General features: G+C 36.7%; 1 protein-coding gene across 33 annotated transcripts in view; it reads left to right on the forward strand.

Annotated features, from left to right (window-relative positions):
• Nrcam (neuronal cell adhesion molecule) overlaps nt 1-26,692 on the forward strand; it is a 77,257-nt gene extending 50,565 nt beyond the window's left edge. For 5 of the 33 annotated variants that reach the window (XM_048337854.1, XM_048337861.1, XM_048337866.1 and 2 more), the window contains 5 exons: nt 1,651-1,773; nt 2,491-2,667; nt 15,112-15,243; nt 16,255-16,333; nt 25,515-26,692. In XM_048337854.1, coding sequence (XP_048193811.1) covers nt 1,651-1,773; nt 2,491-2,667; nt 15,112-15,243; nt 16,255-16,333; nt 25,515-25,752 — 749 coding nt within the window. In that variant the 3' untranslated portion in view covers nt 25,753-26,692. The other 28 variants (XM_048337863.1, XM_048337868.1, XM_048337858.1 and 25 more) reach the window with 15 other exon arrangements.
• Nucleotides 26,693-27,141: the final 449 nt, after the last annotated feature.

The following is a 27,141-nucleotide window of genomic DNA, read 5'->3' on the forward strand; positions in this document are numbered from 1 at the left end:
CAATCTCATTTTCCCCTTGGTGGGCCAGAACCCCTTCCTCTTTCACCAACAAGACTTCCACCAATGAGGTCTCACAATGGTCCTTTGGACAACTCAGGGGGAGGTGGTATAGAAGACTTGATCAGAGGCTTAAAGGATTAAAAAAAGAACAAAATGGTATAAGAAGGTAATAAACAGCACAGCTTCTAAAGGAAAATGAAAGTTGTGTGGTGTGAAGTGGTGAGAGAAAGAGGAAAGTCAGCTTTTGGATATTGGATGCTAAGGATATTAACCTGTGGGCCAGATGCTCTTGATATATGTACAGACCTTCAGTGATAGTGAAGACATTTAAAGAGCTCCCTGATCCTCCTTCCCAAAATGGAATGCAAATTATGTTTATTTTTCTAGGGAGGGTTTTCAGAGGTCATTCGTGTGTGTGTGTGTGTGTGTGTGTGTGTGTGTGTGTGTGTGTGTGTGTGTGTGCTGGTCCTAGGGCTTGAACTTGGGGCCTTGATGCTGTCCCAGAGCTTTTTGCCTCAAGGATAATACCACAGCTGCACCTCTGGCTTTTTTGATGGTTAATTAGAGATGAGTCTTAGGTTCTTACCTTCCCAGGTTGGCTTTGAACCCTGATCCTCAGATATAAGCCTCCTGAATAGCTATGATTACAGGTGTGAGCCACCAGCACCCAGCATGGTCATCAGTTTCTTAATGGGGCCCATGATCACCCAAATGTCTGATGCACTTACTAGTTAGAGGAAGCTAGAAGCTTATACCTCTCATGGGCAGTGTTGTAAGCCTGAGCCAAGGAAAGGTAAAGCCAGACGATGGGACAAAGAGGGGATGGATTTGGGTGGTGAGCTTAGCAGAATTCAGTGTTCTGGAATATGGTGGAAATGAGGCAGAGGGAGAAGTCTATGTTGTTCCTTCCTTTCTGGCTACAGCAAATGAGGAACAATGGGGTTTCTAGGGAATATGATAGAACAGACATTCATCAGTGATGGAGAGCTGGCCCAGCCATCCTCTTCAAGAGGAAGTGAATAAACGACCAGGCATTTCTCCACTGGTGGTTTGCCAGCCTGTGCCATGGAGAACCTAACACCCTCAAGCTATCTCTAGGGCCAGGGATGTGCCAACATTTGGGCTTTTGTCTTTTATGACCAGATCCTGAGCAGCTGTCAGCTCTAAGGATAAACATAGCTCTGCACCTGGGCAGCCTGGCCCAGGCCCAAAGCCCAGCAGGCAGGATGTTCTGACTGCTGGGAGACACCTGGTTTGTTGGGAAAAGCAGTCCTCAATGGCCCAGAACACAGCTGCTTCCTCTCGAGATCTGTTTGAGTGGTTTCACATAGCAACTAGTTTGCTTTTCCTAAAAGTCCAGTAAAGTATCCTTTAAAGTATTTGATTTGGGTCCCCATAAAAGAAATCACTGTATATTTTGAGAGGATAGTTTTAATGAACTTAAATTGAAATGGTGAAGAGAAAAAGGGGACGAAGATAAATAAGTTTATATCGCAGGTTTGTATTACAGTAACATATTTTCAGCTGAATCAACATGTCATTGAAAACCCAAACCTTGATATATTGTGTAAATATGGCAAAATATGCCATCTCAATAATTCTAGAATGTTTAAAATAGACCTCTTTTGTGATTATATGTTATCACTCAAGTCCCTAGTGCTCCATCATCTTTGAAGATTGTTAATCCTTCCCTGGACTCTCTCACTTTGGAATGGGATCCACCAAGTCACCCAAATGGCATTTTGACTGAGTACACCCTAAAATACCAACCAAGTAAGTTATTAGGAGAAAGGGAGAGGAAATTATAGTTTAAAAAATAGATGTTACTTTAAAATACAAAGCTGCTATTTATACTTGGAGGAAGAGAGAGTAGTCTTCAGTATTATTCCAGAAGTAACCTCAGATTTTAGTTTTTTCAAGAAAAATTATGTATATGCTATTGAGAATTAATTACTCTGTAGAATGATAGAGACGTTTTGAGGACTGATTTTTTTTTTGTCAGTCGTGGGGCTTGAACTCAGGGCCTAGATGCTGTCCCTGAGCTCTTCAGCTCAAGGCTAGCTCCCTACCACTTGAGCCACAATGCCACTTCCAATAGAGATGTTTTAAGGTGGAGGACTAGGGGTCCTGTCATTAGGTTAAGTGGGTATTATCTATAAATAGAAAATGGTAAGATGTTCCTTTGACACGGACTGGTAGAAGAAGGGCTTGGAGTTATTAATTGTAAATTGTTCCATTTACAAAACACAGGATTAAAAATGGAGAATTTATTTCCCCTTCATATTATATTGTATTATGTACTATTATAACGTTACATTATCAGATGGTATTGTTTAATATTATTTATGATTTAAAAGGCTATTATTTAATCATGTTAGTCAAAGTGAAAAATTTATTTAAGTCATTATAACAAGCTTGTCAATTTCAATTGAAGCAATTAGACCTATAGCAGCTAATGGGAGTGTGCTTGTTTGTTATTTCCTTTGACAGTTAATAGCACTCATGAATTAGGCCCTCTGTTAGATTTAAAAATTCCTGCCAACAAGACAAGCTGGATTTTAAAAAACTTAAATTTCAGCACTCGATACAAGTTTTACTTCTATGCACATACATCAGCAGGACCAGGCAGTCATCTTACAGAGGAAGCAGTCACAACTATGGATGCAGGTAAGATGGGTATGTATGCAATTCATAGGGTTATAAGCATCATGGAATGAAAGTCTTTATCTTTTATATAGTCACTTCTTTCCTTTCTGTCATGGAATATCCTTGTTACTGAAATAAAACCGATACTTGTAATTTCTCATTCTGATGTATAAAAAAATTACTTATTCAGGAATAACTATCTGGTGTTTGTTTTTCAAGTCCACATGAAACTTTTGAACTAAAAATACTGAAGTTAGAGTGGAAAATTACAGTATTTTCTATATTTAAATGAAAAGTATATGGTGATATTTTCTGTTTTCTCCTGTGTACAACCTTATGCACACATACACACATATACTCAGACATATAATATGTAAGTATAGCACACATAGACACGAAGAGATAGATAGATAGATAGATAGATAGATAGATAGATAGATAGATATTTCTAGTTTTGGTCCCTAGCCACTGGAAATAATTGGGCAGTCTGTACATTGATTTAAGCTCTCTTTTAAAAAATCAAAGATAGGGGCTGGGGATATAGCCTAGTGGCAAGAGTGCCTGCCTCATATACACGAGGCCCTAGGTTCGATTCCCCAGCACCACATATACAGAAAACGGCCAGAAGCGGCGCTGTGGCTCAAGTGGCAGAGTGCTAGCCTTGAGCGGGAAGAAGCCAGGGACAGTTCTCAGGCCCTGAGTCCAAGGCCCAGGACTGGCCAAAAAAAAAAAAAAAAAAAAAAATCAAAGATAGTAAACAATGCATTTATTTTGTGCTTGAGCAACATGCTTATATATTGATATCACATCTGCTATAGAGAAAAGAAAATACTGCCATTATAGTATTAGAAAAGGAATTAGCTCTTCCTTTTATACTTCTAAGTCATTCTGAATTTTTAAAGAGTCAGTGAAAGTGTTCAAAAGTAGTGTAAAAGATTTTCTGCTTTTGCATGTCTCTAAATTTTGAAATTGCTTAAGGATTACTCACTCATTTGATTGTCATCCATGGTGTAAGGAACTGACATTTCTAACCATAGGTTGGTTTGAAATCCTAAGATAGGTTAAAAAGTAGGCAAGTACAAGTAATACACTTTAAGCAATGTGTGGGTCTGAATACTGAGTAAGTTTGGGGATATATATTTTTGTCCCCTGTATCTGACATGGTAAACTTCATTCTTTTTGCATGCGTTAGTATTTTAATAAGTGCTATTTTGTATCACTATACATGCTCATGGGTGTGTTACATTCTAACTATATAGTGTTCTATTTCTGTTTCCTTCATTAAAGCTGGTATTCTTCCACCTGATGTAGGTGCAGGCAAAGGTAAAATAACTCATCTGCATGACTTTATATATGTGTGAAATTTGCAATGTGAAATGTGGGGAAGTGCAGCATGGGTAGCAGAGAAAATAAAATAGGCCTGGAACAGCCAAAAGGGAGATCTTGGCAGACCATGGCTTTAAAATCAATTTCTAATCAAGTAAAAGGCCACATATTGAATTCTCCTCATTTCCTGAAAACTTATCCCCACTGCAAATCTTAATGTTAGCTTTCCAGAATATAATTTTGGCTGGATCAGACAGGACCAAAACTGTGGATTTGTCCCAGATAGCCTCTATGTGGCCATGGCACATGTCAAGAGTTCTGAAGTATTAGTGCCATGATGAAAACATCCCAGGAGACATTTGCTTCACTGAGCTTCCCATGGTGATTCTGCTGTACATAGACACATAAACACAGTGTACACTCTGCCACACTGTACAACACTGTCCAAGTGGAGTTTCCCTTAGACAATGTACTACATCTGGTGCACAGCTAGATCTCTCCACTGGGATTGCCTAAAGATAAGTCTTCCACTAGGCCTTCATATTCCCCTCAACTGTGTTACCCTGGCTGTTCCAGTCTTCCTCTTCTGAGTCACAGCCAGCAATCCTCCATGGATAGTGTAAATTCTCCTGTACTTCTGACAACTGTCTGTGTCAGAAAGACTTGCTGGGAGAATGGTGCTTGGTAAGTGGTAATGTCTTGCACCTTTGTCAATACCAAAGATCCCTGAATTTGTGACCCCTAACTTGCTCAACCAGTCAGCTTGTAGAGAACAGTAGAGCGAAGTGCCCACAGCTATTTCCTGAGCTACAACAAGCCAAATGAGTACAAATAGGAATGAAGAAAATTGGCCAAGAATAATCAGGAGTTTGGCCTAACTTGTTCAACTCTTGTGAACTTAGGTTTGGCACTACTATTTTCTTAGGCATTTGCTTGATAAATTATAAAATGTATATCAGATAGACTTTGGAGTAGTTGAGGGATAACTGTACCTCTTTTCCGTAATTATAATTATGTTTATGGTTTTAGATGAAAAGACAAAATCTTAAGAGCTTAATTTTTCCACAGTATTAGAGAAAGATGTAAACTTACTTTATTTTATATGTATGTTTCTTGTTATGTTTTTGAGCACTAGAGTATTGGTTGTTGCACAATAATGTACTGCTATATTGAAAAACTCCAATAAAAACTTGGTTTGTTTTCCTTTGGAGAAGACACATCCTTGTGACCAAACCTAATGATGCAAAGAAACTGTGCTTCAGAACTGCAAGGCACAGCTTTCCATTGGCTAGTCATGTTAGAAGATGATATAAATTCTGGTGTGGTGTGTGTGTGTGTGTGTGTGTGTGTGTGTGTGTGTGTGTGTGTGCGCGCGCGCGCGCGCATTTGTATTGGTGATAAGGTTTGAACTCTAGGCGTCACGCTCTCCCTTAGCTTTTTTGCTCAATGCTGGAGCTCTACCACTTGAGCCACACTTCCACTTCTAACTTTTTGGTGGTAAATTGGATATAAGAGTCTCACAGACATTTCTTCCCAGGCTGGCTTCAAACCTCATCCTCAGATCTCAGCTTCCCAAGTTGCTTAGAGTTATAGACTCAGATCCACCAACTGCAAAGTGTGGGCTTTAAGTGTGATTTTTCTTGACATCGTAGGTCAAGAAAGTAAAACAGAGTTTGCCTTTGCCTTTAACATGCTTAAAACATAGCGGGTAAAACATACTAAATTAGTAGTGTGAGCAAATGTGATTTGAACAAAAGAGAAGTGGATCGTTTATTTCACCAAACAAGCCCAGAAAAGGCTTCACAAAGAACATAACACTAAACTGAGCCTTGAAGCCTATTGAGTGAAGAATACACTTAAATGCAAGGCTAGATATGGAGGTACATGTCTATAATCCTAGGTACTTGGGAAACAGAAATGGGAGGATTATGATTTGAAGCCAGCCCAGACCATATATAAACAAATAAATAAATAAAATTTGTGAGCCCTTATCTCAAAGGCAAGCTGTGGTTCCAGCTGTTCAGGAAACACAGTTAGGGTGATATCAATTCGAGACCAATCAGGGCAACTTTAACATGACATCTTCCAGAAAAAATGAACTGAAAGCAAAAGAACTGGGTATATAGCTCAATGGTAGGTGCTGAGTTCAATCACCAATACTATATAAGCAAACAGATTAATAAGTAAAGCTAAATACAAGTTTACAGCAGATTTTCCTTATTACAACATTGCTCTTAAATACTGTCACCAACATCTTCCCATCCTCCCATCATAGCCTCTAATAGTCACCTTTCTACTCTCCTTTTTTCTAAGTTTGACATTTATAGATTGCACATAGTGAGATAGTTTTCTATGTCTATAATTTCACATACAACATCCTCCAGGTTTATGCACATTGTTGAATATGGCAGAATTTTCTTCGTTTTCTGAATAATAGCCCATTTTGTATATGCCATTCATCTTTGTCCATTGTCTGTCAATAGATACTTAGTTTCCATATCTTGGCTATTGTGAATAATGCTGCAATGAACTGATATCTCTTTAAAATATTAATTTCTTTTTGTTTTTTTTTTTTTGCCAGTCCTGGGGTTTGGACTCAAGGCCTGAGCACTAGCACGCTACCTCTTGAGCCACAGCGCCACTTCTGGCTTTTTCTGTTTCTGTGGTGCTGAGGAATTGAACCAAGGGCTTCATGCATGCTAGGCAAGCACTCTACCACCTAAGCCACATTCCCAGCCCCTAAAATATGAATTTCATTTTAATAAAACTAGAACAAAAAAACCCACAAACATAAAAACAGTTTAGGGAAGAAACTCTAGGAGGAAATCTATAGAAATCTGTCACACACACACACACACGAGCGGGCTGCTCCTGTGTTAGAAGTTCCACTGTGGTTCACTTCACACAACTTCCATAGTTTTTTCAAGACCAAATTCCTCAGTTCTATAATTCCAGAAAATTTTTGAAGAAATTTCCTTTGATGACAAGTTCTTTACCCCTGATCTGCACAAATCCATGAAATGACTGTTGAAGTTCACTTTGGGTTTTTATTATTTCTTTAAGAAAACCCTTGAAACTAAAGTCGTTTCTCATGATTCAGTAATCAATTTTGCTCTATTTCCCAGAATCACAGAATGTGGATATGATGTTGAATTCTACTTCAGACATGAAGAGCATGACTTGACTTCTTTAGAATACATCTCTTTTTTTTGTTGTTCTTAGTTTAGTCTGGTTTTTCTTTATTGGTTCATTTTAGTCTGTTGCTTTTTTTCCCCCTTTACTCTCAAAGTGAGGGGTTACAGTTTCATACGTAAGGCAGTGAGTACATTTCTTGTTCAACTTGTTACCTACTCCCTAGGATACATCTCTTTTTCATCCTAAGAAATTCTACCTCATTGTTTCAGCGAGACGGTTAGCTTCAAATATATTTAACAAATTTTAGAATTTAACTCTAGAGTGTGAATAAACCCATTTATGCTTTCTGACCTACTATTGTTATGCATTTTCTCTGGACTAATAAATTGATCTTATTTTTAAGCCACATATGTTAATGTATCTATAAAGTTGTCATGTTTAAACTATTAGAGTTAATTGAATTATCAGCCTCAGGATATTCTAACAATATTTTAAGGTTTTAGGTGTTGTCTTTTTACACAGTAACAAGCATATAGTGTCATGTATTCTTCACATCTTGGATTTTTTTCTCTTATTCTCTTTTCTTATCTTTCATCTTATCATTATATTATTATCATTATTATGTAATTGTACAAAAGGGTTACATTTTTCTAAGTCAGACTATGAGTACAATGCTTCCTAGCCAATGTTACACTTTCTTCATCCTCCCTCATTTTCTCCCTCCCATCCCTAACCTCAAGTTACATAGATCTTAGATTTTTAAGATGCTATGTAAGTTGCACTACTCTTTTCCAGAAAATTCTCTGTGGCATACACATAATAGGGAAGATGGTCTTGTTCTCTGGGATGGATCAAGTAAAGTAGTTCCTGTTCCTTTCACTTTTTTTTCTTTCTTAACTTCTGACAGACTACGTTTGTGATTTCTTTTGCACCGTTTCCAGCATGCCTAATACCCAACATTCTCTACTTCAGGAGTTTCTCAAATTTCTCAAGGTCTGTGATTCAAAGCAGGTGATAAACTATCATTCTAAAGAAGCATTCTTTCCCACTCCATAGCAAATTATTCAGAGACCTGTACTGAGATGACAAAATTAAAATTTAGTCGCAAAGTCTTAGATTTTTCCAGGCAGTCTCTAATATCGTGTTGTGACTTCTGTCCTTGGGATTCTTCAACTATCCCTGCCATCCATGAGCAGATGAAGACGGTGATGATTGCTTGAACTGTGTCTAAGGGACAAGAGTTTCCCTTGCCCAATGTATTGCCACTTATCTTTTAATACTATATGTATACCATTGTTTCTGATGATTTCCAAACCCTGTCATTTAAATACAAAACCTTTACAATAACAAAGTGAAGTGAGTGAACCCTGAGTTTGAACAGTGAATGCTCTGCACAATTTTGAAGTTTTAAAGCTTATTTTCTATTTGTGTGTATGGCACTAAATTATGACTGTGTGTTTGTTGTTGTCTGTTTGTTTTTCTGTTGCATATTTAGTTCAAGCAGTAAATCCCAGGATCAGCAATCTAACTGCCACGGCTGCTGAGACGTATGCCAATATCAGTTGGGAATATGAGGGACCAGAACGTGTGAAATTTTATGTTGAATATGGTGTAGCAGGCAGTAAGAAACCATTTCATTACCCTGCTTCTAATTTGGGGGATGCATTTCAATGGATTAAGAACATTTTAAGGATTTACTGTGGATTGACCTTTAAAACAACTTAAATTAGAGTTACCTGAAAAAATAGTAAAGCATCAGCCTACATATTTGATATACAACCAGGTGTCTCTTTTTACACATTACCAATAACCAGAGCCATAAGCTCCATTACATTTGTCACTTTTCATATCATCATACTTTAAATGGTTGTATGCCCATAACACATAAATGAGAATAATAGTGAAAAATCTGTAAGCAAGAAAGAAGAAAAGGGTTATTTAGTAGCAGAAACAAATCTGACTAAAAAGTATTCTTTTTACCCAAACCAAGTCATAGAATTTTCCAAAAAATGTATAAAATTATGACTATGGGAGTTTCTGCTTTGTTTTGATATTTGATGTATTGCCAAGTAGATTTTGGCCACATCTACTAGGAAATAGGAAGCTTTAATTCCAAGCATTTATGAAAATCCAGTGCCCTTCCTTAGTGCAGTATTCTCTGAGTGAATAATAAACTCATGGGTAACAAATGCTTGAGCAGATGTTTGACAAAATGCTGAACATAGTCCAGTTTTCTACTTAGGCCTTTATCATGAAAATAAATACTTTTAGAAATAACCATTCCCCTCAATAGAGCAATATGTAGAATTTTTCAATATATAAATTGAAATAAATTTAAATGCACTGCAGCATACCAAAAGATTTACTTGTGAATCTAAAAGAACAGTTACTTAAATTGCCTAATATGTAACTGTTCTTGTTTTATAAATATCTTTAGAGAAACTCAATAGTTTACTGAGGCAAAGTGCAGATAAGAAACCGTCCATTGTATTTTTTTTTAAAGTAATACAGTGGGAATGTATGTGATTGATATAAAATCTAGATGTCCAGTATTTTAGGAATATTTTCATATAGCCCTTCATTTTAATTTATTTATTTAATATGATTAGATTTACAATAATCTAAAATGGTAAATCTAATAACCCTACATTTTGTTTTTGACTTTTAATGTGTTTTCCATTCTTGAGGCTCTTAAGTGACTTCTGGTCCCTGAAAATGTTCAAATCTGTTGTTTTTGCCAAATTTCCATAGGCAAAGAAGATTGGAGAAAAGAAATTGTAAATGGTTCTCGGAGCTTCTTTGGGTTAAAGGGTCTAATGCCAGGAACAGCATACAAAGTTCGAGTTGGTGCTGAGGGGGACTCTGATTTTGTGAGTTCAGAGGATGTTTTTGAGACAGGCCCAGGTGAGGCACACACTACACCGGCTTTGGCTCACACGCAGAGAGCCATGGGGCTCTAGTTGGAGATGGGATGAGTGGAGCTGTATTATGGATAGGACCATGTATATCCCTACAGGGCCCTGTTGGGTTAGAGTTTTGGTTTTTAATTATCTTTGGGTCTTTTTACCAAATGAGTTACTGAATTGGGTAAATCATCTTCCAACTGTCTTCTTGCTAAAAACTGTTACCAAAAAACTAAAAAGAATTAAATGTGATTTTAACTTTCTAAATTTATTTAGAGAATCCAGTTTTCTATAGTTTACATTACAAATTTTCCCTTAGAGTTCACACAAAATTTTTGAAATGGCCTAAAGTTGAAATAATTTATTAGAGTCACAATTCTTTATATCCAAATGGATAATCCAGCAGAACCCTGAAATTTTGTTAGATGACTGCTCGACATTTATATGGAACAAGAAATTGTACAATTTATATGTTACACTTCATTGCAACAGATTTTACTGTCTATGTATGTTATGTGAATGTTACCAAAATACACAAATATAAAAGTAAAATTTCTTTGATAAAGAGAAATGTAAAAGTTCAAGATGATTTGTATTTGCTCACAATAGGACAACTAATCTCTGCTTGCTTAAATTTACACAAGGGTTGTGTGCCATGTGTTTATTTTGTGGCTCAAACATGTATCTTCAGCCACTCTATGCATTCCTGAGAAGACATTGTGTGTCCTATGTGACCCATAGATGAAATGGATGTTTGGTAGTGCTTTTCATTAACAAAGTTTATGATTCTTAAAGTCATTTCTTAAAATTTAAAAAATACATAACTAAATTTTTTAAAGAGAGAGAAAAACACAAAGGTAGTATCTGATGTCAAATGTTGAGTTTCAAATATCCATTTGCTATCATCACACTTTAAGAAAATAATTTCCCTTTCATCATATTCCTTATATTTTCATATTCATTTATATACAGCATTCTAGGAAAATGCATTAAATATATTAAACCTAAAAGGGAATAATAACGGGAGACTATCTAATTGAGTCACCATTAGTTTTTAAGGCCTTTTCTTATTGCTATTTGTAACTTAATTTCTGAGTACTAAAAGCCCAAGTATTCAGACAGCTAGAATGGAAGCAATGGCAAGAGTGCTAGCACCAGTGAGCCGGCACTCCCCAGGTGGGCACTGTTATTGCTTACTGACACCCCATGTCAGTCTGAGAGGTGGAGAACCTGCCCAGGCCACAGTTGGAACATGGAAGAGCCTGACATTCCAACACCTGAACAGAGGCCCTATCCTACACCCACTGTACAGGTCACAGAGGCCACACCCCAAAGGAAGCAGGTTTACTCAGAAATGATGCCTTTAGTTGGTACACTTGTTCAGCCATTCTGGACCCCTAAAGACTTTTGAGTATTCCTGATTTGCAGATGAGTTCGATTCACTCTCAAATTCAAGTGATAGTTTTCCTCTTTTTTTCAAGAAAAAATAAATCCCTTTGGAAAATCAATTTTTTTTTCTTCTTTGGCCTACTATTTCAGCAGCAACTGCTAGGTGGTTCAAGGTGAATGACTGAGGGGTAAGTCATTCCAAGGTGAATGACTGAGGGGTAAGTCATTCCTCTGTGCTAGTGAGAAAGAGACAGGACAAGGCCACAGCCAGTTATTGTCACTTTCTGTTGATAGATGACATTAACAAAAGGAATAAATATTGATGAGATTCCAACAACCTTCATGAACTCAGTGCTGCTCAGAACAAATAGGGTCAGCACTGTTACACTCTGCTTAGCATTATTCCATCCCAGTTTACAATGCTCTAGCCTAAGGGCTACAGTATGGACCCAGGGTGAAGCTATGACATATGATTCTTGCTCCTTTCTCCCCCAATGCTAGGTTCTGCAGTGTCAGCATACCAGTTGGCTACTTCTAACTCCCTGCCTTCATGAACTGTTTCTCTGAGTTCTAACTTAAGAAACCTAGACTTTTCATGTTTACTCACTTCATGAATCATCTTAAGTCCATCATCTTCTTTCACAGTCTGGCCTTTTCAGGTTTATTTCTTCATTGTCTTCTATAGCACATCCTGAAAAACAAACCAAGCAACGACTAGAGGCTGTGTTTAAAGCTAAACTTCTTCCCATGTTCTTGGCATGATTTCTCGAGCACCACCTCACCCCATCTCCTTCCCTTCTTACCTTGCTACCTCAGCTCACAAAGGATGTTATGGCAGATTTTTTTGTTCTTACAGATCTTTTTAATTTTTATCAACAACTACCAAATTTTGGAGAATGTTTTTTAACCCTTTCTAAATATTCTTAACTATTCTAAAGGAACGGGACATGTTTATACATAGTAGATTCTTTCTAAGGACAATAGAATAAGCCACCATTCCTCTCACAGTATCTCTTCCATGTTTAACCCTCCCAGCCAGAGTGCAGGTTGTCCACAGACAACAAGCACAGTGAGAGCAGAGACTTTTGTTAAACTAACTTCTATGTAACAAGGAAACTTCATTCCCCATATTTTATATGTGCATATTCATTGTATGTGTTTGTTTAACTTACTGCCTATGGAATATTCAAGTTATATATATTTGCACACATATAGATCTCATATATGTGTGTATATATACATATATATAACTGTTGTAAAAAAAGGAAATAATGTGGAAATCTTCTTTCATTCTACAGCAATTTCCTACTGATAGGTACTTAGTGACGTTCAGATTCTAAAAAAAAAAAAAAGACCCAGAGGGTTCTTTCATCTGTATGATTGTGTCTGTATGTGTCTTAGTTATGACCTAAGTCTGAATGCTGCAGGTAAGATGAGCTAGGATGTCTGAGGGGATTTTGATGCCTCTTGTAGTCATTCTGGGCTGAGGCCCCTTAGTGTATCGACCAGAAGTTGATGACAGTTATTTTTACTTACGGAACTTCTGTATTGTGTCAAGTTATAGTACAATTGGTGAGGTATGCATACTCAAACACATTTGCACTCTTTATTTATTGTGCCTGATTAATCCTAAATAATGAGATAAGCAAATATGAAATGCATTTTCTTTGACATAGAAGCTAAAATTCAAAGGCCAAATTGTATGTTTGTATATCAACTGTCAAGGAAACATAGCCAGGTTTTGTAGTTGTATAGTAGCCAGTTCAGTTTTGGCAGCCACCATTTTTGTAAGACAATACCTATACCAGGCCTTGAACATCTTGTTCCATCAGTTGAACATTTGCTCCATCAGTTGCATTTAATTAGACAAAAAATTGCTAGTGCTGAGACTAGGACAGGCTGTAAATCAATGAATGAGAAACAAGGATTTCTCACTTTTAATCAAGATGACTTATGCCACTGGTTTGGGGCTCCATTGAGGAAAAAGACCATGTGAGAATTGATAAAGATATATTGGGGGGAAAAACCCATAGTGATGGAATTTTTCAAACTCTTTTTTTAACCTGTCTCAGTATGAAAGTCCCTAACACATTTTATTTTGTGTCCAGATGTGTGTAAAGTGGTGGCTGAATATTAGTACAGTATAATAGCCAAGAGCAGGCTTGGTAAAGCCAAACAGACATGATCTATCTCCAACTCTTGGGAAAGTTCTTTACTCTCTTTTGGCTTGGGTTTATTCCTAATGCCTACCTTAAAGGCCTACTATAAAGATTAAATAAGATCACTCCCTTAGCACAGTACCTGGCATATATAGTAAGGGTTCAAAATTGTTAGCTATTATTATTACTGTCATCGTCATCACCATTACCATGATTATGATATGAGAGAGTTTATTATGTTTGTGTTCCTCTTTTATCTGGTTATATAACAGCTCCAAACCTCTGTGATGAGGCACAAAAGACTATTGGAGAAAAGCTATTGGCTTTTGATTTCTAGTCCAGATAATCTATTTCCACTTCTCATTTTATTTCTTAAACATATTTCCAGACATTTTGTATCCTTTTCTTTTTACTTGATTAGGAGCATTTCATCTTTCTCCCTTACTTTGGGTATAGAAAGGTGGGGATGTGATGCTGGGTTTGGACCATAGAGAAAACCTGGGATATGTGTAACTATGGTTATCTCTGCATCCACATACCATACATACACATCTAATACAACCACCAGAAACATTTTCAGAAACAACTCGGTCAAATTGAAGCAGGACACAGTCATGCTTGTAAAGTCAAAATAAAACCTTTAATATTGAGTATAGTCAAAATATTTTTAAAAGGCATTCAATGTAGAATTCATGCAAGTTTATTTCAACAAATCTGCACAGGCACGTCTGAATAGCCATTGATGCTGCACTTTGTCCCACTGATTGACACTTTTGAATATTACTAGAAGTTTTCTTAAGAGTGTTTCATACTTCAAGTTATTAAATAAGGGGGATTTACATTTATCAACTCATAATAGAGAAAGGTGTGAAGAAAATGTATACAAACAAACGAGTGTATTCTCTTCAAACTGGTCATTTGTTCTGTAATGATTCCACTGAAACCTTCTGAATAGATTCTTATCAGTAACAAATATAAATCCTTTGGCAATAGATTTAATATTTTGGAAATTTCTATTTAGAGTTGAGATATTTATGAAATAAGAAGGCTGGTTTTCTCATGTGGACAGATTTCTAGTGAGAGCTGGAGGATTTTTTAAACATTGAGAAAAAAAACCCAAAACATGGCAGCATTGTTGCAATGACATTGTAGCCTCCAAATGCGGTTTCTTTTGAAGGAAAAATACTTCATTAGATGTATACATTCTGCTTATTTAAAGTTGTTTTATATTCTTACCATTGTCCTATAAACAGCAGAGTTTTAACTGGTTTGTGAATTTGCTCCTATTAAGAATATGCAGTTAAAATAACTGAATGCAGTATTTAATGGGATTTGAAAGCATTTAATGTTATTAGTATTCCTCTCTAGAGGAATTTTTTTAATAAGAAAGATTTTCTAAGCTAAGTCTTTATATCATTCTGATCGATTGATAACTGACCATTTGCAATTTGGGGCCATGTGTAAAGTGTACATTAAAGCATTTTTTTTTTTACCAGAGACCAACACAGCTCTCATCTGTCCTAACCCATAAATACCGTTGATTTGTTTTCCAGCAATGGCAAGTCGTCAGGTGGATATTGCTACTCAGGGCTGGTTCATAGGTCTAATGTGTGCTGTCGCTCTCCTCATCTTAATTTTGTTGATCGTTTGCTTCATCAGAAGAAATAAGGGTGGTAAATACCCAGGTAAGAAAGGTTAAAATTGCTTTTTAGTGCTGCATAATTATCTATTAAACTAAAAAAAAATCCCATAGACTACAAGAGTGTATCTTCTAAGAGACATAAATTCGTATTTCTGTTCATCAAATGGGTTTTTTTTTAAATCTGGTTTTCTATCATGATAAGCTTAACATTGTTAAGGATCATAAGACATTCAGAAGAGCAAATTAGTCTGCCATCTGAAGACATTAGTGGCTCTGCCTCCTTATTCTCCACAAAAGTTATGAATAATGAAGTAGCACAAACAGATTTGGTGGGAGAGGAGGGGGAAGAACATGAGGTTTTCCTGAGAAAGTAATGCCGGAGCCCATATTATAATATTTCATATTGTGATATGTGGCATTGTTTTCCCATAAGATTATTTATTCAACTTAGTAGGCCCAGTGAATTTATATTTTCTTTGCCTGACCATCTCCCCTTCTATTGGAAGACAAAACTGCTAAAAATCAAAATACAAATACAACTTATTCCCATAAATATAACAAATAGATTTTTATGGGAAGAACTATTAAAAACTTAGAAATCATTTCCCTACAGAGTCAACTTTATGTGCTAACAAATGCTTATTCTACTAGGATGCCTCAAAAATGACTAAAGTCGGGCTGGGAATATGGCCTAGTGGCAAGAGTACTTGCCTCCTACACATGAAGCTCTAGGTTCGATTCCCCAGCACCACATATATGGAAAACAGCCAGAAGGGGCGCTGTGGCTCAGGCGGCAGAGTGCTAGCCTTGAGCGGGAAGAAGCCAGGGATGGTGCTCACGCTCTGAGTCCAAGGCCCAGGACTGGCAAAAAAAAAAAAAAAAAAAAATTACTAAAGTCCTAAAGCTTATTCAAGGTCACTTACATGGTTGCAGAACATGTACTCACCCAGAGGATAAACATCCTTGCTGTATATCTCAGAAATGTGCTCTGAAAAAAATTGAATTAAAAAAAAGAACAGGATTATTGGGTAATAATGTCAAAACTAATTTTTAGTTAAAGAAAAGGAAGACGCCCATGCGGACCCTGAAATCCAGCCGATGAAGGAAGATGATGGGACTTTTGGTGAATATAGGTGAGTATCTGCCCCACACAAACATGGTCCTCAAACACTATCCTGAGGAAGGGACTTAGCCACCAGCCTGATCTGCCTGATAGTTATAGTTCCTTGCATGTAAGTTTAGAAGCACTTCCAAGTCTAAAGGTTTGCATGTCACTCCTGATTAGCACATCCTCACTTTCCATTAAAAATAAATCTACCTGGTGGTCAGAGGTTTGGAGTAAAGAGTAACTTCCATTAAGGCTTATGCTGTGCTGATCATTCTAGCAAAGACTCTACACACCCTGTCTTGTAAGGGAAATGTGCTTTTATAAAATCAATGTCAATTCTCAGTTAGCTTTCCTCAAACAATACCTATACTTATACCCCTGCCTGTTAGTCACAAAATGATGACTAAGCTGGTTTAGAAGCTGTTATTTATTAAGAAATACCAAAGCCCTTTAGACAGTGTGCCAATGCTCTTAGCTTGATTTCCTCATTAGAAAGTAATTTTAATACAAATTATGTACTAATTTTTTTTTTTTGCTGGTCCTGGGGGCTTGAACTCTGGGCACTGTTCCTGGGCTTCCTTGGCTTAAGGCTAGCACTTGACCACTTGAGCCACAGTGCCACTTCCAGCTTTTTCTGTGATTAAAGTATCTTTTTAAAAACTATTTTACTATTTTTTTTAGCGAGACAGAAATTATTACTTTACATGTGTTTAAAACAGATGTAAAATAGTCATGTATTTTAAAGATTGAGATTCTGATATTCCAACAGGAGTCTTCCATTTATAAAATGCCCTTTACATCCTGTATTTTTTTTTATTTTTTGGTCATGGGGCTTGACCTCTGGGCCTGGGCCCTGTCCCTGAGTGTTTTAGCACAAGGCTAGCACTCTACCACTTGAGCCACAGTGACACTTCCGGTTTTCTGGTGGTTAATTGGAGATAAAAGTCTCAAGGACTTTCCTGTCCTAGCTGGTTTTGAACCATGATCCTCAGATCTCAGCTTCCTGAGTAGCTAGGATTACAGGTGTGAGCCACCAGCACCTGGCTTCCTGTCTTAAAAAAAAAAATAAGTGTCTTGATTATGCTTGAGTATACAAGATAATCATTTAAACATGCACTGAGTCCATATTAAGGCTTTTGTTTTATCAGAAGAAAAAACTGAGGTGAAATGCTTCACGAATGTGATTTCCAGGTGACATTTGTCAACAAGATATTTGTGTTAAATATTACCTGTCTCTGGAGTTTATGTTTGGTATTTTCATGTAAATATCATGATATATAAAATACTAGGGAGGCTGAGAAATGAAGAACTGGTTGAAGGAAAACCATTTATTTTCAACAAAATTGGTTACACACCAGTTTCCAGGCAGATGCACCAGTTTTGTCCCCAAGCTTTCCTATTCCACTGGCTCCAACCCAGATTAACTATGGTTTCTGAAAGTTCTCACAAGTTTTGTATCTTGTGATACAGAACAATGGCTGGTGAGGGTTGTCTTGATGTCATATTTTGACTCTGGCTGAAAGTGTTTGGAAACCTTAGGCAGGAACCCACCTACCATATCCAAAAGGTTTTTACAGCACATTAGAACAACCTACAGATGGCCATTGCCCACTGCAGATGTATCTTACCTGGAGGACTAGCAATCTTTGCTGATTTAACTCAATCTTCACATTTCTCCTGTCAGCAGGTGAGTGGGTAATTACTAAAGAACTCGTTTTAAGAGTTCTTGAGGCTATAATTAGATACAAGGTATGCACACCAGCCCCTTGTTTATTGTTATGCAGCCACATCTTTAATATAGCCTGGAAAAGTATATATTTGCATGAATTGAAAAAAAAGCTATTGCACTTCATACAATCCCCACATGGTGATGGATTTCTATTCTGCATTGTCATGCTTAAATGAACATGCAATGTATTGCTCACATTGTGGGTCTCAGATAACAACCTGCTATTTTATTTATATGAAGCCAAGATAGGACTTTCCCTGAGTAATTGCTAACTATACCATTAAAACTTGGTGAAAGCTGAGATTGAGTTTTGTGAACTAGTTTGCAATCAAGAGGCTATTAACTCTTCTTTCAACTCAGCCGTTACCTGTGATTATTTTGTGATATTTAAGTTGCCTAAGTCTCAGCATTTTTCAACTATAATGACAATTGTTCCCAAGTATTAGAATATATTTGGAAGTTTCTTTTCTAGCTCTAATATTTGTGTATCTTTCTAAGCTATCTACTAATTTTTCATGTGATTTTGCTTCCAGAGCCGTACATAGCAAGTATTTGGTTACTGACCTCACAATCACTATTTGATTTACATCTGTTTGATCATCTTTCTTTGTCTCAGTGTTAATTCATGCCTGCTGTTTCTGAAGCATTTTCAGTGGCGTCATTGACTTTTGCCCTAAATTTCTCAGATTAGAAAGACTTCATTTGCTACTGAGTGCAAAGACAAAAATACTTGTCACACATGTAATGACATTGATCTTGAAGGAGCCAAAGGAAACACATTTCTGACGAGAATCTTCAACTCAAAACACAACTCAGCAGTGTGATTATTTTTTCTTAGTGAAGCATAAAGTTCATAAGGACAATGCCACATGCAAAAATCACGTCTCCAAATCTCAGAAACCTTTGTTATAGGTGTGGTGTTGTCCTGTGACTTTCTCAGATTTTATCTCAGAATTTTTTTTCCTTTGGTTCACTTCTGCATAAAATAATCAGAGAACCTTTATTATCTGAGATGTCATAAATAATGAAAACATTGAATAATGAAAATGTTTATTATATAATTTGTTTTAAAATAATATATGCAAGTGTCATTCTTTTTCCTTAGTCACTGGGGTCCTCTCTCTGCTTTGCACCTTCTGGAAGTTTTGTATTTATGTTACTTTTTGGCTCTTATTCTCCAGCCTCTGAAAATGAACTGTAATGCTAACTGCAGTGACACACACAAAACTAAGAACTATTGCCTAAGTGTAAATAAATTAACTCCATTCACAATTTGTTCATTCTCCAGCCTGAGATTGAAACCATTTCTAAGTGGTTGGCTTTGATGCAGAGAATATTTCATAGTGCAAAGAGAGATAGAACTTCAATGGTGGCTAAATTTAATTTTTTTTTCATATGCTATAACCCTGTGCACTCATTCCAACACTCACCCCATGCAGTTACCCCCTTATGGAAGCCTGCAGCTTTCTTTGTTTCTTTAATTACACAGACAGTAGGATCTGCATCCTTACTAGCATATAGAAAAATCACAGAAATGCACCAACTGTGTAAGTATTTTCCTGTTCTTTAGATCCGTTCTTTTTTTTTAACCCAGAATGAAACTAGATCAGAAGTCATTTGCCTGTGGTACTTGAACTCTTAACTCACTGCATAGTAGAGATTCTTGCCATGTGAATCTGGCCCTGTTGCAGGCTTGCTAAGCTATGCTCATAAAGCTTGACTGTTGCAAAGCTATATTTTACTTGTTACATACTTCAGGGTTTTTTTCTGCTCACAAATATGAACTGGTTTGTAAACAGAATAAATGAGAAGCTTTTAGATTGGGGCAGAAAGAGCTTTGGGTTATGAATTGCCAGTGTAACTGCAAGATAGTCTGGCCATGGTAAGATGGTAGCTACAGGAAAATCAGACAATTATTTCTGATATAATTCCTGTTGCTAAATTTTACGTAGTTGGCATTACGTAGTGGGTATGCACAACTCTGAACTAAGCACTGTCCAAAAATTAATTCCCTAAAATTTATTCTTAATATAAAAAAGATTCCAATGGTTTATCGACAGTTACAAAATTAAGGAATGAGAATTTTTAATGTTAGAATTCTGAAGAAATTCTGGAATGACCACTATTTCTTCTGTTGTTATTTTACCAAGAATTCATCCAACCAATATTTATTAAGTGCCTACTATTAACCAAGCCTTGGGGACATTAAAAGCAACAGAATTTTGGCCTTATATTGAGAATGTTAATAATCATATTTTATATGGTGATGTGAACATTTTTCCATTTATACTATAGTCTGTAATTATGAATATAACTACCAAGAATATAATTTATTTTAAACTTCAGTTAATCTTTGACCTGAGCTAAAAAATTAATATCTGATATTTCCTGTCCTTAAAAGGTTTTATTAAAAATGTGGATAGATTTTTGTTTTGAAAAACTTTGAAGGCTACATAACAAAATGTGTGTGTGTGACTTTTAAATCATGTGAAACTTTTTAATTCCTCTTATTTGGGAAACTACTTTTTCAAAATTTCCCTTCATCTCTGAGTTAGAAAAAGACAAGTGCTAATACAGTGCCTCAGACCTGTGAGCACATGTCACATCTAGAAAGTTCTATCTCCATATATTGCACAAAGTATTTTTTTTTTTTTGGTGAGTCGTGGAGCTTTGAACTCTGGGCCTGGGCACTGTCCCTAAGCTCTTCAGTTCAAGGCTAGTGATCTACCACTTGAGCCACAGCGCCACTTCCCATACTAGGTATTTCTTAGGGGAAAATGAAAGCCCTGGAACTAGAGGTCTGCTGTGGAAAGAAGAGGAGCCGTTGGGCAGTGACACATATTTGTTCTACACAAGCAATGTTCCAGCCACTGTATTTATGTTTCATGTCACATCTCATTTATCTAGAGTCTTATTATTTAATGACAGTATTACAACGTAACACTTTTTTAAGATTTAATCTGAAGCCATTTAATCTCTAGTTCATCACAAAAAGCTGGCAGTGGAGCTGTGGCTCAAGTGGTGCTAGTCTTGAGCCTAAAAGCTCAAAGACAGCCCTGTGCCCATGCCCACAGTTCAAACCCCATAACTGGCACAAAAAACACATCAGTCCTACCAAAGATCCTGCTGCCTTTGAATACCTTCTCCTGGAAAGACTCTGGATAGAATTCCTACTTTCTGCCTTTTACCGAGCTCTAGTCTGATGATACACCACAGCCGCAAAGCTGGAATGAATGACTACTTCCAAGAAGCCCTTGTTGGATGGTTATTATTCCTAACTGATATGATAGCTCATATTAAAATCCAAATGACTCTGAGAGCAAATGCATTAGAATTAATAAGAATGTCACAATGTTTAGCACAAAAGTAGCATAAGAGTAATTATATTGCTTTTTTTTCAAATTTTTATTATCAAACTGATGTACAGAGAGGTTACAATTTCATACGTTAGGCATTGGATACATTTCTTGTACTGTTTGTTACCTTGTCCCTCAGAGTAATTATATTTCTATGTACCAACAACTAGAAAATTTGATTTTAAAAATTATTCTAGTGTGATAGCATAAAAATATAATGTGGGAATAAAATGAACACAGAAATCTTCCCCTGGTGTCAGAGACTTGACTGCTATTCTTCTAGCCAATTTGTCTGTCTTTGCACCAAGATAGCAGTCTCAATAACATAGCATTTTTCTTGATATCTGCTAGGTTAAGTCCTCTAACCTTGTTATTGTTCTTTAAGAGTTTATTTTTAAATCATCTTTGCCCTTTTCATTTGTATATAATATACCTTAGGATCATCTTACCCAGTGTCATATAAAAATCTCCTAAGCTTGGCTAGGTGCTAGTGACTCAAACGTGTAATTTTAGTTACTTAGGAGGTAAAAATCTGAAAGATCACACAGTTGGAAGCCAGCCCCAGAAGAAAAGTCTGTGAAACTCTGTCTTCAATTAACCAGCAAAAAGCTGAGCTGGAGGTGTGGCTCAAATGGTAGAGTGGTCAAGCAAGCAAGTTGATCAAGTAGAAAGCACTCAGTTCAAACTCCAGTCCCAGAAAAAAAAATTAAAGTTTTTTTTATGTTGCAAATTAATTGATTCTAATGAGCAATATGGGGAAAATTAACATAGTGTCTGTATTTCAGTCTTTTACCTAGCTTTAATGCTAAAACGAACTTGCATTTATGGAATAAATCAAACTGGGATATGATATATTATCCTTTTATAGATTGCTAAATTCAATTTGCTAAAGATTTGAGGTTTCCTCATCTGTGTACATAGATGACATTAGCCTATAGTATGGTTTTCTCGGTGTTCTTGTTGGGTTTAGACATACAACAGCGTCATACTAGCCTCATAAAGTTACTAAATGAGTGCTTCTTCTGACATGTCCAAACATTAACAAGTTAGAAACTGAGCCAACAATCTTCCCAGACAAGTTATATTTCACAGTAAGTAAAGTTAATTCCAAGCTTCTCGTTGCTCAGACTTTGATGCTGTCTTTTTCTCTGTACCTACTAGACAAGTGTTTTGTCACTTGAGCTACAACCCCAGATTTTTCTCTTTTATACCTAATCCATGAGAACATTCTCTTTGCTCTGTCTTCAAAAGATGTCTATAGTCTGAGCATTTTGTACTACCTCCAGTGTGGGCCAATCACAGCTATCTCACTCCTGGATTTTTGCAACCATCTCTACATAGCTTCCTAGAGCAGGGGTTGGCAAACACTCCCTGTAAAGGGGCTCTAGTAAATATTCCAGAGATGGTAGGCCACAGGGCCTCTGCTGCAACTCTGTGATTCTGCTGATGCAGCACAAAAGGAGCCATGGAGTATACATAATAAATGGGTATGACTCAAGTTTGCCCTGGCTTACCAGCCTATATCATCTAGGATAGATATTGTCAATATATATGACAGAACAATGATTTCAAGAAGTAAGTCAAAGTCAAGCACCAGTGTCTTACACTTATAATTCGAGATTCACAGAAAGTGGAGACCTGGAAGACCATTATTCAAAGGTAAACATGGGAGAAAAGTCCATAAGACTCTAGCTATCTTTAACTGGACTGGAGGCATGGCACAAGCAGTAGAGTACCAGCCATGAACAGCCAAGCTTAGTAAATGCAAAACCTCTGAGTTCAAATCCTCAGTACTGGTTAAAAGAGAAAAGGAAAGAAATGGGGCTGGATCATGTCACTCATCCCTTGACATCCCTTGACATCCCTTGACAGTCCTCCAGGGCTTCCCATCTCACTCTGAGTTAGAGTCCTTACAGTGATCTAGCCCTGGTTCCTTCTACCATATTCCTACCATTCTCTTTCTCCCTTGCTCATTCAGTTTCAGCCACACCAAGCTCTTGGCTCTTCCCAGAACAAACCAGTCTTGCTTCCCCTCAGGGCATTTAAACTGCTTGTTACTTCTGCAAGAATGGCTCTCCTTCCAGAATTCATCTGGCCTATGATCAAATGCCATTGTTTAATGAATGCTTCCCTGGGCATCTTATTTGCCAACCTTTGGTGCCCTCTCTAATTCACTGTCTCTTCCTCAGCTATCTACTCTCTGTAATACTGATTACCTTATGGTAGAACTAATTTTCTTTATCATGTTGATTGTTGGTTGTATTTTCTCCTACTAGAAGAAAATTCAGTGATGTCAAAGACTCAAGTCTGTTTGGCTGGCTGCTATGTGCCCAGTGCCTAGAATAACACCGGCTTTGACACTCAGTGAACATTTCCTAGATTAAGCCAGGAGTGGACAGATGGCTAGACAGAAGAAATGCCATAGACAAAAATGTCCTTTGGAGATACTAGTTCTGAAAGTAGAATAAGACTAACAGTTGGAACCTAGGTGAAAAAATCTTCTCATTGTTGAACTCTTCAGTAGCATTAACTTTCTTACCAAGTCATGTTCAATATTTCACAAGAGATATTGTAGCTGAGCCTGGAAGTTTATCATTAAATCCCATAAGTGTTATGCAAGCTATTTTTATAACAGATTGGATGCTGGGTGCTGTATCCTCCAAAATGTCCCCAAAGACAGACCATCCCAAGGTTCTATAATGTCAAGCCACTGGTTTATCCACACTGAGAATAGAAGAATATAGATCATTCAGTTTGCCACATGTATTCATGTATTGCCTAACCAGGTAATTTTCAGTAGCACCTGCCAGTGTCATATTGGTAGCAGTATTTTCTAGACTTGAGATACCTTTTTCAGAGAAAAAAAAAAGAAATCTTTATCAGCAATTACTGGCAAATGTGCAAGAATATTTGTACATCTGAAAATCTTCACTTTCTGAAACAGAATGAGCAATAAAGTCTCAGCTCAAGTTGCTTTATAAAATACTGCAGCTAAAGTAGCCTGAGGATTTTTTAATTAGTAATATGCCTACTTTCTAATTTGTCTTGCTTTTTTCATTCTTTGAAAGAAAACAAAATGTTGGATTGTGTCATTGACTTTTTTTTCTATCTTTGCCAAATGTTACCTATTAAGGAATAAGTCCATGTGCGTACTCTTCTGTTCCAGAAATTGTGCTTAGCAGATCAACAGAAAAATAAGCAAAATGATAATAATGATTATGATAATGATAGAATCCTGTACAATTTTATTAAAGACAGTCCTCAAATTTCTATTAACCACTGGCAAGCTGCATAACACACATGGGATGGGAGAAAAAGGTTAAGATGTGTTTCTTTTACATGTGGGTCTTTCAGAACATACTGGCATGTCTCTTAGTACAAATGTAGTACTTTTGAATTAAATTGTGCCTCTTTCTAAATTAATAAATTTACCCACTGACCAAAATTTCTATAAGGAAAATTACTGTGTACTATCAGTATAAGGATTTTGCTTTTCTTCTTAGGCTACTCTCATTTGTTTCTTCTGCATCCTTTTAATTGGATTTGTAGGTCTTTTGAAAGGTAAGGTTAAAGTTTACAAATCTACTCTGTACTCAACAACAAATTTATTTGAGATGCAGGATTTTGCTTTTCTTTCTGACTCAGCAAAAAAAAAATCCATATTTCACAGTTAACCAAATCATGCTCCATTCATAGCAAAGGAATCAGAAATGTTACACAGTTTAACCTACTAACTTCTCAACTTGCCATAAGCTTTTCTCTGCATTTGAAAAACAAACTAGTGATAATTTTCAACTTACCTCAAGTCTTCCTTTTTAAAAAAATGCTTATGATTGTTTCTGGATTGCTTTCAAATCAGGCAGAATCTCTCATTGAAATTAACATGCGCAACAGGGAGTTCTCTACTCTACTTGAAGATTTCATGATTCAGCCATCTCTGCACTTGGTTTTCATTCAGCTCCATCCTAGTCCTTGGAGACAACCTGACATTTAGATTTGGCTAAAGAAGCTCAGGACTCCAAATGCTTTCTCTTGTTCATAATTTGCATGCATGATCTTTTAAAAGCAAACTATTTCACCTAACTGCCAGTCTGGACAAAAATATTTCCTCTGTCTTCCAGTGATGCAGAAGACCATAAGCCTTTGAAAAAAGGAAGCCGAACACCTTCAGATAGGACTGTGAAAAAAGAAGACAGTGATGACAGCCTGGTTGACTATGGAGAGGGGGTGAATGGCCAGTTCAATGAAGATGGCTCCTTTATTGGACAATACAGTGGTAAGAAAGAGAAAGAACCAGCCGAGGGAAATGAGAGCTCGGAGGCACCTTCTCCTGTCAACGCCATGAATTCCTTTGTTTAATTTGGAAACTCTTCGCCAATGCTCCATTTCTCTAGAACGTTTATCTGAGCACTTGTTTGTTAGCCTTCTCATAGTATAAACATATGGGTAGGAAGTCCATTTCTGCTATATGTAAATAATATGAGAACGGTTAGAGTAAGAACATCATTCTAATGATATGTCAATGTGAACTGGGGTGCAAAGTGCATTAATTCTTCATTCAACAGGGTTTGGTTTCTTTCCAATTTCCTCAGAACTGATAAAATGATGCAACATCATCAACAGATCATGTTATTTCTTCTTCAGGATACAGGATGCATGAAAAATGCTACATACTTAAAGGACCTACCTGTGTATCTTATTAAACATGGTTTGATACTTTGTTTATACTGTCCTCCGCTGAACCCCTAAATATGAATTCCGTTTTCATTGTCAAGAGTGTTACAGTAGTATTCCCTAGAACTTCAATGTCTTTGTGGACATTGTTGTGAATTTGGTGACTCTATGTCTAGCTGTTGTTAGTCTTTTGGGGGAGACTGTTAGGAACAGTGTGTACAGTATATTCTTGCTAAATGAGATCACTATGACAGTTGCTGATGCTTACTGATGCTTACTGAAACTCTCTTACCTGCTCTTCACTCCTGTCACTTCTTAAGCTTCTAATATTCCAGGTATTACAGCAGCACAGTGTTCTTCTGCTTTTTACATTATCTCTGTGTCTGGTTGTTTTGAGGCAAACAAGTGTATTGCGATGCATTTCAGCAATTGTGCCATACTGAAAGAACTGAATTAAATCACTCCAATTAAATCTCAAAAGGTATTCTAGAAAACACAGAGCAAGACACATGTAGTGCCTTCAGACAATAAGCATTCCATAACACTGCATTCTGTACCAACTGGGGCAGCCAGCTCCATCCCACGTTTCTGTCATTGCCCACAAGTGACTTTTGAAAGGCAGAGATAATGAAAACTGCAATGTGAAAATAAAAATAATAAGACAAGTTCATTTAAAAAGGGCATTTCCCCATATGTATTTTTTAAAAAGCTTCCTTATTAACTAGAGTATATCATGCTTTTGTGATCTTTTACAGTTTCTATTCAAACAAGTCATATTCAATAAGAAAGACTTCCACGTGGTAAAAAAAAAAAAGACAAAACACAAATTATTGCACGTGATAGCATGCCAGCAGTAATACATTATTCTGTAAGACTTTACAGCAAAAAAAATAATAATAATCAAAAAATTTTACAGCATTAAGCAATGGGAGTGTAAATTGTAGTGAACACATTTCAGAATCTGAGAAATCTGACAAGTGCTTAAAAGTCCAGCAATCAAGGGATTGCATCTGCTATTTTAAAATAAATGTATAACCTATCATGTTCATCAACAAAATCTATCAAATATGAAAT

The sequence above is a fragment of the Perognathus longimembris genome, chromosome 2, assembly GCF_023159225.1.
Source record: "Perognathus longimembris pacificus isolate PPM17 chromosome 2, ASM2315922v1, whole genome shotgun sequence".
NCBI lineage: Eukaryota > Metazoa > Chordata > Mammalia > Rodentia > Heteromyidae > Perognathus > Perognathus longimembris.